Raw genomic sequence first — 13,807 nt, 5'->3', positions numbered from 1 at the left:
TGGGAGTAGCATGTGCAAAGGGCAGACCAATAAGGAGGAAGGGCATTTGGAACACAACTGGGCAGGAGAGTCCAGTCCATTGTTTTAGAAAAAGGCCACAGGGCAGACTCTAGTGCCTGGCAGTAAGAAAGCCGTCAGGTTCTGGTAGCCAAGAATGGGTGTAGAGTTTGGACAAAGTTTGCTGAGAGGCCAGGCAGGCTGTTGTGTGCCCTAGTGGGTAGACAGGGTCTTGGTGAGTTTCTTAAGGGATGCAACGAGAGCTGGTAAATCAAGAGGTACCATCCCATGTTAGTCACCGTGGCTGGTGGGACCTTAAGTTAGGGTTTTTGTGTGTGGTATACTGTTTAACATGGAGGGAGTGACACATGCAAACACTACTGGCTATCCCATGGAGGCTGAAGGACTGGAAACTGATAGAACTTGTGAAGTATGGAAGCCTGGCCTGGAGAGAGGGCCAGCTGGCTGTGCCAGGACTTCAGAAAGCTTAGCTTCTTCGAGGACAGTAGCCTTCTGGGCAGAAGCCAAGGTAGGTGGCTAGCTTAGCAGTGGCAGGAAAGAAAGGAAAAAGAGAAAAGAAAAAAAAGCTACCTCTGACAGGATGAGCAGATGTTTTGAGAACCCACCTATCCCTCCTCTCTACATCCTTTGGGTACAGGGTCCTCTGGGACTGTGAACTGGGAGTAAACAAGGTCTCCCTCTGTGTATCCAAGGAAACAGCCCGATGGCTGCAGTGTGCACTTGGCATCCTTTTACTGTTATCTCAGGCTTTGGCTACTCAAATTTGCCTGTCCGTTCAGCTAGCCAACTCATGTACCCCAACTTATCTAGAATTTGGATAACACAGCCACTTGGGTGGCATGTGAAGATAAGAGTGTCCTGGAGGGTGAGGCAGGAGGTAGGACCTCATCAATTGTCTGGAAAGGCTAGATTAGAGACACATTCGGATACCAGTCAGGGTGGAGATACCACGTTCAGGCTTCCAGGCTGGTAAGAACGCTCCTATCACTATGAGCACTACTCTAACCCGCTCCTGCTTGCTCAAAAAAAACGACTTGTTTCCTCATTTGCTTGTGTGTCAACTCCCCAACATCAGGGCTAAGAAATGCTGTAGATGTATGACATTCTTGGTCTCCACAGCCCCGCCTTTCCTTGGAAACTTTCCTGCAAACCCCTGTAGCCCTCTCAGCGGGTGGAGGTAGGAGTTGGAGGGAAGAGCAGGTATTGAGGTCCCATCTCTAGCACTCTGCCTGTTACCAGACAATAGCCCTGCCATTGTGATCTAGAGATGAGCCTAAGATGATCCATCCTATCCCAGATAAGGTGCCCTCTCCTCCCTTCACCAGGTCCACAATGGATCATAGAATGGAAGGCTGGGAGGGTGTCAAGAGGCAGAGTGAGGCTTAGTGGACCAATTTCCAGTTCCCACTGCAGCATGGGCCAAGGTATGGCCACTGGAACAGCAGGTTGCCTCTTCGTATCCTCACCCCATGGAGGGTTTTAGTGACTCTTGTTGGGGATGGAACTCAGAGCCTTACCCAAGCTAAGCAGGCCCAGTGTCTCTGTGTGCCACTCCTGCCCTTGTAAAGTCTTCAAACATTATTGAACCTAATACAACCGTGTTGAGTAAACATAGGGGCACACACCTAATCACTTTTGGCCAGTTTTTTTCTACAGTTGAGCATTGAATCTTTGGCCTATTAGCTGTGGAACATGAACTGTGAGGGCCAGGACCTGGGAAAGAAAACTAGTTGGATGCCTAAGAAGCCTGTGGTGGTTTGAACAAGAATGATCCCCGTAAGGCTCATTTATTTGAATGCTTAGTCCCCAGTTGGTGCAACTGTTTGAAAATTAGGAGGGGGGCAGGCTTTGAGGTTCCAAAAGCCCATGCTTTGGAAGGGGGGGTGGCACATGCCTTTAATCCCAGCACTTGGGAGGCGGAGGCAGAGGCAGACAGATCTCAACCTGGTCTACAAATCAAGTTCCAAGAGAGCCAGGGCTACACAGAGAAACCCTGTCTCAAAAAGCCATGCCATTTCCAGGTAGCTCCCGTGCACATGCTCTCCGTCTTTCAGGTAAGAATTTGCTGCAGTGGTGATTATGGATTCATCCTCTGAAACTTTAAGTCCCAATAAACTTTTCTGTAAGTTGCCTTGGTTATGGTACCTTCACAATAGAAAAGTAATTAAGACAAAGCCTGAGCAACATTGGCAGTGGTATCACACCGAAGGGAACAGGACATCCAAATGTACAGGAAGAAAAGGAGTCCATAATGACTGGCTTGTATGAGCCCCTGTGAACTTGTAACAAGTCCTGTAATAAGCCACCAGGACCCCCTTGGTTTCCTACCTGACGCTCCCTCACTACTTTGAGGAGAGGAGACTACATCCTTTAAGAAAACATGTCTGAGATGGGCCTGGATTCTAGAACCAGACCAAGTATGAGCTCCAACTTCACTGTTCCAAGGTCCTTAACTGCCCTCTCATGTCGGACAAGTAGCAGAACTTCCCTCACAGCGAGGCATGAGGACCTCAAAGGTCAACAAGCAAGAAGTGACTAGTAAGAACCAGCCATAAGACACTCAAAAAATGGCAGGGTTTTGTTACTGCTTTCCCTTTTTCTTTCTTTTTGATGCTCGGGGTCTCTCCCACACAGGTACCACTGAGCCAGAATAGATGTTCGCTCTTTACTAGCTTCCCTGGATTTTGTCTGGTCCAGGTGCTAAGCCTGCCACTTCACCGCCCCCATCCACTGCGCCCCATCGCAGTCTAGAGAAGACAGAGCTCAGGGTTGCTTGTCTTCCTTTTTGAGACTCATATATAAGTGCATGATTTCATGTGTACGAATGCCTGCATGTAAGTGCAGCCACCACACGAGGGCCCGGTGCCCCCGGAGACCAGAGGTGGCCTGCGCTCCTCTGGAACTGGAGTTATGGATGGTTGTGAACTACTGTGGGTCCTGGGACTCAAACCCTGGCCCTTTGTGAGAGCAGCCTGTGCTCTAACCACTGAGCATCTCCCCAGCCTTTGAGACAGAGCCTTCAAGTTGCAATTCTACCCCACTTCCAGAGTACTGGGGTACCAGGTGTGTACTCAGAACAGGTAAAAAAGCTTAGAATTCCCTGGGGGAGAAGGGCAGGGACTCACTGGCTGGAGGTTGTCTGTGCCTCCCTCACCCAAGAACCACTTTTTGTTGTTAGTTTTTCTTTTGGGAAACTTTTTTTTAATAGTTGAATGTTCTACAGCTTACAGTAAATATCATAGTTACAAACTCTTGGCTTCAACCTTTCAGAGTGATCACTATCTGATCTTCAAAACAAAACAAAACCCAAAGGAATCCAAAACAACAAAACCAGATTTACACTTCATACACACAAGTGTGGCCACAGAGCTTTCTAATCTAACACTCCAGGCTGTGTTTTGGAAACACCTATAAATTATTTGATGAAACTACTTGGAAGACACCGGTCAAAGGTTTATTATTATAATTATTATTATTTTTAATGTTTTTATTTGTTTTTAAAATGTGAGTTCCAATAAAATTTAAAAATTAGATTCCAACCTGTAGGTTAAAATGAATTAAAAAATACAAAATCATACACAACGCTCTCTTCACAGGGATGTTACATGCCATGAGAACAAGCTTCTCTGTCATGTGATATGAAAGGGATGCAGATGCCTTGAAGACAGGAAGGGGACAGGCCCTGGGCCTTCAAAGATCAAAGACAACTCCAAGGTGCAGGAGGCCTAGCCTTGCATCACCCTGTAAAGAGCTTGGTTCACAAGCCAGTAGATGTGGCTGACCTGAGGTCTCTGGGCCAGTCCTATTCTTCATTGAATCTGACTTTCATGCATGAGGAGGATGGCTGGAGCCTGGAGGATGACTGAGATGGGGTCAAGGACAGAGGATGCTAGCCCAAAGCCGATTCCTATGGGCTGCTGCTATCTGCAAAGCTGTCTTACCTGTTCTCGTGGGAAAGAAAATTATCCCTCAGACTGGAATGGATAAAAGAACACACTGCCCACAGCAGGGATACCTAAGGACTACTGATGTAGCAGCCACAGAGAAGCAAGTGCTTCTTTGTCTTCTATGTTCCTCTTTGGCTCTGTGGCAACCAGTTTTAACTCCTATGTTCTTGGCTGGCCTTCTGGCTGGCATCAACAGTATATAAATTAGGAAATACCCACAGGAGAAACTGACGGAGTGGGACCTAAATCTGGCTCAGGCAAGTTTGGCCATGAAATGTTTAAGCTGACCTACTGGGATTTTGAAGGACGAGTCCTGGAACCACATAATGCCAGATTTCATGAGTGTTTTTTCTAGGAGAGGGAACGGGGGTAGGAAAAGGACAAGCCTTGCTGCCAGCCTGGCATATCCACAAAATCTGCCTAGAGGCTCGGGTGTTGTCTGACCAGTGAGTCTGGCTAAGTTTCTTCCACTGACATGCTCCCCTTTGTCCACTCCAATCCAGAGTACCCTTCTCTAGTCCCTCAAGCTTGGGAGGCCACACACTCAGCCGTGATACCGTTAACACAAGATGGAAAGGCAGACCTAGTGAGTCACACATGGTACAAGTGATCCAGCCCAAATGCTATGAAGGCCAGAGCCCATACACAGCAGGGGCAAGATATGTGATATGCAGGGAACTAAGCCTGGCTCAGCCAATCCCTAGTTTGATGTGTCATGTCTGCACAATAAGGATGCCAGAACTTGGTGACCAAGGAGCCGGTCCTATCCGCATGCTTCCATGACTCATTTGTGAAGGCTATTTAGAACAGAGCATCAAGCCTTCTAAAGAAACACCCCTAGGTTTCAAACTTGGAACAATCCGGATGGCCAGAAAGCACTGGGATAGACGGGATGCAAGTTAGTCTCTTTAGGACCTGGTTCTCACTGGTGTATAAGCAAGCCTCTAGTCTAGACATGCTTTCAGCAGTTCAAGTTTATGCCATGTCCTTTTGAAGTACTTTGATGGATCTGGACAGGAGTGTACAGGCTTCCCAGAAGCAAGCCTCTTAGCTGAAAGATGGATGATACTGATTGATACTGTCCTCAATCATTTTCAGTACTGGACAGTGTCACTTTCAATGTTTTGAGTTGGATCTGTTGTGGCAACTTCTCATCTGTGCTACCAGGTGGATCTACCTCTGGGTCCCCAATGCCTATTACAGGTCTCGACCTAAAGCAGAAATTCTCACAGATCTGCTTAGCTGATAGATGGGAGCTCCCCACGTCTCCATAGACTCTTCTTCTGTGTGGGGTAGCAGGCAGCCCTCTCCTTCTTCAAGCAAGTTTACACTCAGGAGGCAGCAGGAAGAGCAAAAGATCAAGAGTTCAAATCTTGGCTCTTTCACTCATGAGCTGTGTGTCCTTTGGCAAGTCTCTTACCCCGTAATAGCATCATGATGCACAGCTCCCCTCCACTCTTTAGAGGTTTTGGCAATCAGTGTCAAAGTACTTTACATACAAAAGGGTCTGGACAGATAGATGTGTGTCCCTGATGAACACTCAGGGAGGAGGGTATGCCCTTTCAGGCATTGCTGGGATAACAAGAAGGAAAAGGTGTTTTATCTCATAGGAAGAAAAGTAGGGTTTTTGTTTTGTTTGTTTCTTTTAAGCATGCCAAGAGACTTTGAGGTTCTCACTCACTGGAAGTAGTCCAGTTTCCAGATTTCCTGGCCCCGGGCAGATGAAGATGATTAAATGGTGACAAGAGAGGCTGGTGAACAGAGCCACCTCTCTCCCAGTTCTGCACTGGGGAGAGGCAGGAGTGTGGACAAGGTATAGTGTACGGTGATACCAGTGTGGGAGCTCAAGATGTCATGTGCACAACCCTTACCCTACGGCGAAGAGATCCTTCCAGCTCTGGTCTCATATACCTTGACCACTGGGCCATCCACAATATTTAGATGATACCTAGAGTTCCCCTGCCAGCTACCTATGACCTTGCCAGAAGCTGTGTTCACCGAACCCGGAGCACACACAACCCTGTGCTCTGGGGCTCAGTCCTTCTGCTCCTTAAGCTTGGCTAGACTTGTGGACCTCTGTCAAACAATAGGGTAAGGTCAGCTGACCTGGGGCTCTCGTGCTCTTCAGACTACAGCATGTCAACACTTAGTTTTCACCTTGGGGCCTTTCTGATCTTGAATCACAGACTAGGGCTAAGGTAGGGTGCAGAGCATAGACGCGTCAGAATGAGTCTGTGTGAATCAGGCTTGAGAACAGGACCGGGAGGGGATTCCTTACCAGAAAAATCCCTGTACTTTTCTGAGCCTTGGATTCTCTATGAGTAGATAACAGGCACCCACACAAACAGTGAGGGGCACAGACAGCTTTTACTTACTGGTGTGGAAAGGACAAATGTTAAAAGGCCATTCCTAGGTCTCTTTTCTCCACCAGGTCATCTGGAGACCACAGGATTTAGGAAGCTGCCAGGACTGCAGCATACAGCTCACTTTGGGCCATTTCATTTCCTTTTAGAATCTATCTCCTCACTTGTCAAGTGGGTGGAATAACTGACCCTGTTGCTTGTTGTCTGGGCCAGTACATTAAAGGTTGTGAAGTGCTTTGACATCCATGAAGCACCTGACACATGCAAATGTACCCTATAATTATTACCACCGTTATTAGTTTGGCATTTTTTTCAAACATGATCGCTAGCAAACTTCACCCACCTCTACAAACCCACAGAGGGCAGGAAAAGTCATTGTAAAAGCAGATTGACACTGGAAAACTGTTTTAAACTGAAACCTTGTCAGCACCCCAGAACAGCTGAGCTTTTTCTTCCTGGTCCTGAAGTTCCTGGAAGACCAGAAAAGTAGGAGCCCTAACTTCTGGCTCTCTGATACAGATGCTGATGAACTCTGACCTCCCAAGAACAATCAGACTGTTTTTGAGGTCGTCCAGGTTAAGGGTTTCCATTTTTTTCTTCCTTTAGTGGAACAAGGGAAATAGGAAGGTGATGTCCAAGTTCACATGAATTTAAAATGAAAAGAGTTCGAGTTTCAAATGTTGCCAGTGATCCAATTTTACACAGTACGATATTCCTGTTCCACCCAGTGAGGCTACCGGCTCTGCTGGCTGGGATCAGGAGGGTGGCTGGCCGATCCATTTCCTGGCAGGGATCCCTCTTCTTTTCCCAGATGTGGTTGTGTCTGCTTGGCCTCATCCTTGTCCTTCTCTTTTGGTGGCTCCCATTCTTCCTCTCTTCTTGGAATAAAGGGCTACTATCCTAAGGGCACAGCCTCTCTTTCAAGCCAGTCCACCTGCTCCTTTTTCTGGAGGTGGAGTCAGGTTCGGGATGAACATTACAGGTGTCTTCACAGGTTTTCCAAATATAATTTCTGTTCCTGCCATCTGCCCTATGCGGCCTCTGCCTAGGCTTCAACCTTCACCTTTGGAGTCCGTGAAGGAAAAGAGCAGAAACAAGCCCAGAGGTCATTCCAGAGCTCACCAGATGTGGGCACTGCTGACTTAATTTTTACAAACCAAGCCGACCCATTCCTAGCAAAATCTCTGTAGGGAAAATGCCAGTAGGTAGGAAGGCTGCATTTAATGCTAATTTACTATGAGATTCAGAGAAGTCCTTTCCACTTCTCTGGGCCTCAGTTTCCTCATCTGTCAAATAGGGGAATGGATGAGATGATGAATGCTAAGGTCCCTTCAGTTCCATGAGTATGAAATGATTATTGCTATTGTTTTTCCTTCACTAATCCTGACCTTCAGAACTGCCAGCGCCCACCTGGAATGTGGTTCCTTCACTTTGGCCGTAAAATGGCACAAGGTAACCAAGAGCCTGGCCTGCCTGCCAGCCCCACAGACAGACACGTGCACCTGGCACTGGGAAGGGCAGAAGGGCAAGGGAAAAATGTCACCGGTTCCCACTCTCATCAAGAGGACGCTCCTTGAGGGTGGGTACCAGAGGCTGAGGGTGGGATTATGCAGACACCTGGCCTTCTGAAGCCTCTGGATGCTGGGATCCCACCACCATGCAACTGTTTGGCAGGTCTGAGATCAAAGCATCTCTGGAGGAAGTGCCAGGTCAGTTAACATCACTGTGCAAATCCAAAGGTCCAGGCCCAGTAATGTGGCCAGAGACCTTCCAAACGAGAGCCGAGCACCCTCCTTCGCTGTCTTTACTCTACTTCCCCAGTGTCTCCCCTCCCTCCACCCTTCCCCAAAGTCTCTGCTCTCCCAGGTAAGAAGCCTGGGGACACGAAGCTGCTGATAACATTGCTACATAACCAGGTGGGTTTGTTCTTGGTCTCTTGTGATGGTTCTCAGAAGATATTTCTTTGTATTTGAACTAATCTTGCCTTAGAAAATGACAATCTAACAGAGATGTGGCCTTTTCAACAGCTCCAAGTTCCTACCCCAGACCTGAGGGCCACATCTGTTAAATTTAGCCTTCAGGTGAACCACCACAATAAACCTCACTCTCCGTTTGCTAACAGGCCGGGATCCCAGGGATAGGATGCTTAGGGAAGGAAAGAAGTGCAGAGAGGACTGGGCCTGGTTAGGTAGGGAGAGGGGCTAGGGCCAGAGGGCAGTGGCTAAGAGGGAGGCACGAGGGGAAGGCTCCTAGGAGATTAGAAAAAGCAGCTTTTACAAAAACCAAAAATAAAAATCAAAACCATTAAAGATGCATAAAGTGACCCTTGCACTTCCGTTGTCTCTTCTTGCAAATAGAGGTGGTGCTGCTAGGGGACTGCTCCAGCACCGGTGTAAGACTCGAGTAGTTGCATACAATGTGACTCCAGATCTGGGAGAGGAAGGGACACCATTAGAGAGTGACATCCCACAGGATGCTTGAGAAATCACTGCCCTCTGTTTCCCTAGCCTGGGATCCCTAAAATGGAGCCTTCCATGCCTTCCCAGGGGAGCAGCAGGCTCTCTGTCCATGGAAATTATGTTGAGCTCTGGAGGACAGTGAGGGAGCTGGGGCCAGGGTCCCTCCTAGGCTTCAATAAGAGCTGGCATATGATATAGCTAAGATTTCATTAGAAGAACCGAGCCTCCAGAAGACCTCATAAGAACACAGAATTCAATAGGAGAGGACAAGAGTTAAAGCCCCAGCTCAATTTTAATTGGCTGAGTGATTTTGATCTGCACATTGATCGAAAAAACAGAGGTAAAGATCAGAGCTACCATGAGCATTGTAACATCTGTAAAGTGATAGATATTATCAAAAGTGACGTAAAGAACCTGGAACAGGTAACAAGTGAAGACTGTTGCCTGCTTCTGTGACACCAAACTCAAGGCAGGCCTTCTGAGGCAGTTCCTGCATGCATCCCGTCCCTTCCCCCTTATCTCTGGCCCTACTCACTTGGATGGGCTGCAGGCTTTACCAGTGCGGGGGCACATAGCTGTACGCAGGGGTTCCTTGGGCCCTGTATGTGGGCATGGAGACAGGGTGCGCTCCAATTGCAGTATGCTGGGGTGTGGTCAGCAGGGTACCTAAACATTGAGAGAGGAGAGGAAACCTGAGGAGGTTGTAACCTGGGTACAGGGATGGAGAGGAGGAAAGCAGTCTTTTGTATGGCTGCTCTTCCTGTCCATGCCCCTATCAACCTGGACGGCCTGGTGAGCACGCCAGTCTTTCTTCCACCTTGCCAGGCTTCTGCTCTTTAGGGTGCTGGAAGACAGAATTATTACTCTTAGAAACTCCACCCCCTTCTCTGCATGCTTCTCTTATCGCACATACCCTGAGTAGCAGCTTAGCTTTCCTGGTTCTATCTTCTATCTACACTCACCTATGTGTTTAAGGCAGCGTCAGGTCTTCCCTAAGGCCCTTAGCCTGACACTAAGGCAAGTACCTAGCAGTTGCTTTTATACTGAGCAGCCATGTACCCTCTCTCTTCCTCCAGATGGCAGCAGTTGGTTCTTTATAACTTGGGTCTCTGTCAGGTAGTCTCAACCCTCTAGTCTTCATGCCCATCATGGAATGCCCATGTTTCTAAGGCTACACTTCCCACCTTTATCCCCAAGGTTCCTTAAGGGCAGGACTTATCACCAGAAAGGGTCTACAGGGACTCCTATTTCTCTCAGCTTATACAATTAATTATGGAAACAGCCGTTAGGCTCCTGCTAATTAACAGAGTGCCTGTGTGCCCCTTCCAGGACCCGCTACCGGAGGTCTACTGTCAACATCTCTCCCCTAACCTAGACTACTCTCCTGATCCAGCCTACAGCTAGAATGTTCAAACCCAACACCATCTCTTCCTACTGAAAGCTATGTTAACTCCCTCACCTGAAAGCATTCACGCCTTTCCACAGTCATGCCCTCAGCAGTGGCCAGCCAACCTTAAACCTTCCCATCCTGTTAGGTACCACCTTGATCTTCTGCTTGCACTTCCCTTCCCACTTTCACCTCTTTGCTTAGCCTCCATCCAACCATTACTCAGGGCCTCAAGCAATATGCCCATTTTGTGTGTAATCTTTCTTTCTTTCTTTTTTTTTTTTTTTTTGTGTAATCTTTCTTATCCCTTCGAATAATTTACTCTAAACTTCTAAAGTTTAGAGTGCCTCTTGTTGGCTTCCTGGAAAGCCACCTGCCCTGGCCCTGGATTTCTCATGCTGGGCTGCAACCAGTTCCATGACTGCTCTCCAGTGTGAGGAACCCTGAAAGACAGAAAGAGATGCACCGGCAGATGCTGCCCTTACCTGCTGACATTGCCATGGTGGTGCCTGCCACCATGCCCATGGCCACACCGTTGGTCCTGGGGGCAGCAACAGGAGCTGGGTAGATGGCAGAGGGAATGCTGTTGGGCTGGACAACCGTGGTATGGTGGATGACATGGGGCTGGGCGGCATACACGGGCTGTGTGTAGTAGGCTCCCTGGGAAAAGAGGCTAAGGTCACGTGGGTTCTTGGAAAGGTCAGGGAACATGAGGAAAGGAGACAGTGGGCGGGGAGCTGCTTTCCCCAGGCTTTAGGCAACTGGGCAAGAGAAGCTCTAGCCTAGAGATATAAGTCTAGGCTGGGGCTCTGCTTTGTCTTACTTTGCAAACTGTGGTCAGTTCAGTACTGTGGCTCAGCTTGGTCTGAAAAATAAGGCCCTCTCCATTCCATCTTTGCTGCACGCCTAGGGTTGCTATAAGAATTACTGAGTAAGAGATTTTCCTCTTTAGCCCTGGTGTTAACATTTAAAAAATTTAAAAATTTGATTCTAAGGTACTACCATAAGCTGCCCCTAATTTAACAGTAAGGAACACAGTTTCTCAGCATGGGGACACTAGAACACTGTCACACAGGTGGAAGAATTACTAATGACATTCACACAATGGTACGAATGTTGTCGGTTTATGTTCGTTCTGTCATCATTGGGTGGCATTTTCCAAGATGTCTCTTCCTAGAGCCCCTTACCAAAAGTGAGGATGGTTACAGTGATCTGAAGTGAGCCCCACTTCTCAGATCACGTGGCTGTTTCCTGGCGCTACATTTCATGGGCCTGCTGAGCCCTGAGTGTGGACACAAGCATATAAGATTAATCCAGAAATTCTCTAATCTTAATAGTAAATTAAAAAGAGCCTTACTGTAACCTAACAGTGAGCATAGGCTAAGATACTATGCCATACTTGGAGAAAAGCTGATTCAAGCCTCCTGTTTTCTCTGTTTACTTATTTATTTTCCAGGCAGGCTAGTCTTGAATTCACTATGTAACAGAGGATGACCTTCAACTTCTTCCTAATACTGGGATTAGACACACATATTGCCATGCCCCAGTTTTGCAGTATACTTTCAAACATAGCAAGTTTTAAAAATGTTTTATATTAATTGTTTAAACGTGTGTACACGTGTGTTCTGCCTGTATATATGTCTCTGTACCATTAGCGTGGAGGCCAGAAGAGGGCATTGTGTTCATTGAAAATAGAGTTATAGATGGCTGTGAGCCGCAATGTGGGGGCTGGGAATCAAACCCAGGTCCTTTGCAAGAACAGTTAAGTGTCCTTAACCACTGAACCATCTCTCCAGCACCAACAGAGCTATTTTTTTTTTTTTTATTCCCCAGACACGGTTTTTCGGTGTAGCCCCGATGTCCTGGGACTTACTCCATAGACTAGGCTGGCCTCAAACTCAGAGATCGGCCTGCCTCTGCCTCCCAAGTACTGAGAGTGCATGTGCCACCACTGCCTAGCAACACTGCTAGATTTAACCTCCAAAAGTCCTTTCCTTATCACGTAGACCTCGCAAGTGTCGCTGCAGAAGAATGGCCGTGCTGGAGCCTCATACAGTTCTTGTATCCTACCAGTTACATTCTCCGACAGAAGAGGTGTGAATGGGGCCAACAGGCACGTGGTTAAAGAACCACTCACCTCAGGTCACAGAGGGCGCCCATCCTTCCTGCCTTGTTCACAGATTTTATCAAGGGAGGTGTGAGGGTTAGACCGCGACAGCACAGCCCGACCCCGCCACTGTGTGATCTTTGACAAGCCTTTCTCCTCTACAGTCTCAGCTTCCCCACTTGCTCAACAAAACACTGTGCTAGATGACTTCTAATGGTCCTCTGGCACTTGGGGCTCTGTTAACCTAAATGACTTCATGTTTCACCCTTTGGGGGTAAAGCAAAGTAGGCAGTCTTGCAGGAATATTACAGTGTCGCTGGCCAGACCCATGAACCCTCTTTTCTCTTCTTCTTCCCACGCCACCCCATCCTGACGGAAGGCTCCTGCAGAAGAGGTCCTCCACGTGTACCTACCTGGGCATACAGATTCTGCTGGGGATAGGCACTTCTGATTGGATACATGGCCGTCTGATAGGGGTTGGGTGATGGGGAGTAGGGGGGCGGAGCAGTATTACTCTGGGTCGGTGGGACCTTGTATGGTGTCCCTGCAGTATATCCTGTACCAAAGCAATAAAAAAGACCTCTAGTTAGTTGGCAGAACAGCATTGCTTGAAAGCAGCAGGTTCCAGTGGCAATTTCTCAAGAATTGGTTGAATCCAACTGGAAACACAGATGAGGACAGACAAGAGAACTATCAGAACCCTGGCCCCAGGCAGCTCCCTCAGTCCTGGTGCCCATGGCTGCAAGCATGATTTGGGCATCTTTTAGTTCTCTGGGTTTCAGGGTCTTATTCAAAAAAGCTAGAACCAAATAGACTCTCTGGGGCCCTTTCAGCTGGCAGACAGGTTCCTGGGGTTCTTAGTTGCTTGTGTGAAAAGACAAGTATACACTTCCTCAACTTAACTTACCTCTTTCTTATTGCTATGTTCTCATCCTGGTTCCTCAGTTAGCATTTCAAGAAATCTTTTGTTGTTGGTTTTATCTTTCTCTGCCTTATTTCCCCCATTCTGTCCTAACCCCTTCATTTTTTAGTCAGGGTCTCATTATGAAGACCAAGCTGGTTTACATGTACATCTTGAGTGACACCCCCCCCATCTACCATTTATAGGCTCCATCATCACAGTCCTCTTCACCAAGTTTGAAGGCAAAAAACAAAACAAAACCAAAACAAAACCAAAAACAAAATACCACTCCATGGGCTGGAGAGATGGCTCAGTGGATAAAAGCACTGGCTGCTCATCCAGAGTTCCTGAGTTCAATTCCCAGCAATCACATGGTGGCTTACAACCGTCTATAACGGGATCTGATGCCCTCTTCTGTCACGCAGGAATACTTGTAAATCGAGTACTCATATGTATAAATAAATGAATATTTAAAAGAAAACAAAACAAAATACCACGGCAACATCCTTATCTTCTAGGATGCTGAAAACTTTGCTCTGTAGGGCTGTCCTTTTACTTCTTTCCTGTGGCTTAGAGAAGGGTCACGTCTCCTCAAACACCTGAAATTGGGGATCAGAGGGACACA

The 13,807-nt window shown here is 47.6% G+C and overlaps 1 protein-coding gene across 3 annotated transcripts in view; it reads right to left on the bottom strand.

Annotated features, from left to right (window-relative positions):
* Positions 1-3,471: 3,471 nt before the first annotated feature.
* The window catches only part of Fam168a (family with sequence similarity 168 member A), a 128,174-nt gene continuing 117,838 nt past the window's right edge, over positions 3,472-13,807 (bottom strand). For all 3 annotated transcript variants that reach the window (XM_021640960.2, XM_021640961.2, XM_060367699.1), the window contains 4 exons: positions 12,695-12,837; positions 10,660-10,834; positions 9,323-9,453; positions 3,472-8,758 (listed from right to left, as the gene is read on the bottom strand). In XM_021640960.2, the coding sequence (XP_021496635.1) occupies positions 9,341-9,453; positions 10,660-10,834; positions 12,695-12,837 (431 nt within the window). In that variant the 3' untranslated portion in view covers positions 3,472-8,758; positions 9,323-9,340. The remainder of the gene's footprint in view (positions 8,759-9,322; positions 9,454-10,659; positions 10,835-12,694; positions 12,838-13,807) is intronic.

The sequence above is a fragment of the Meriones unguiculatus genome, chromosome 14 (assembly GCF_030254825.1).
Source record: "Meriones unguiculatus strain TT.TT164.6M chromosome 14, Bangor_MerUng_6.1, whole genome shotgun sequence".
In the NCBI taxonomy this organism is placed as follows: Eukaryota; Metazoa; Chordata; class Mammalia; order Rodentia; family Muridae; genus Meriones; species Meriones unguiculatus.
The sequence above is the reverse complement of the archived record's forward strand: the minus strand, read 5'-3'. Positions and strand labels throughout refer to the sequence as shown.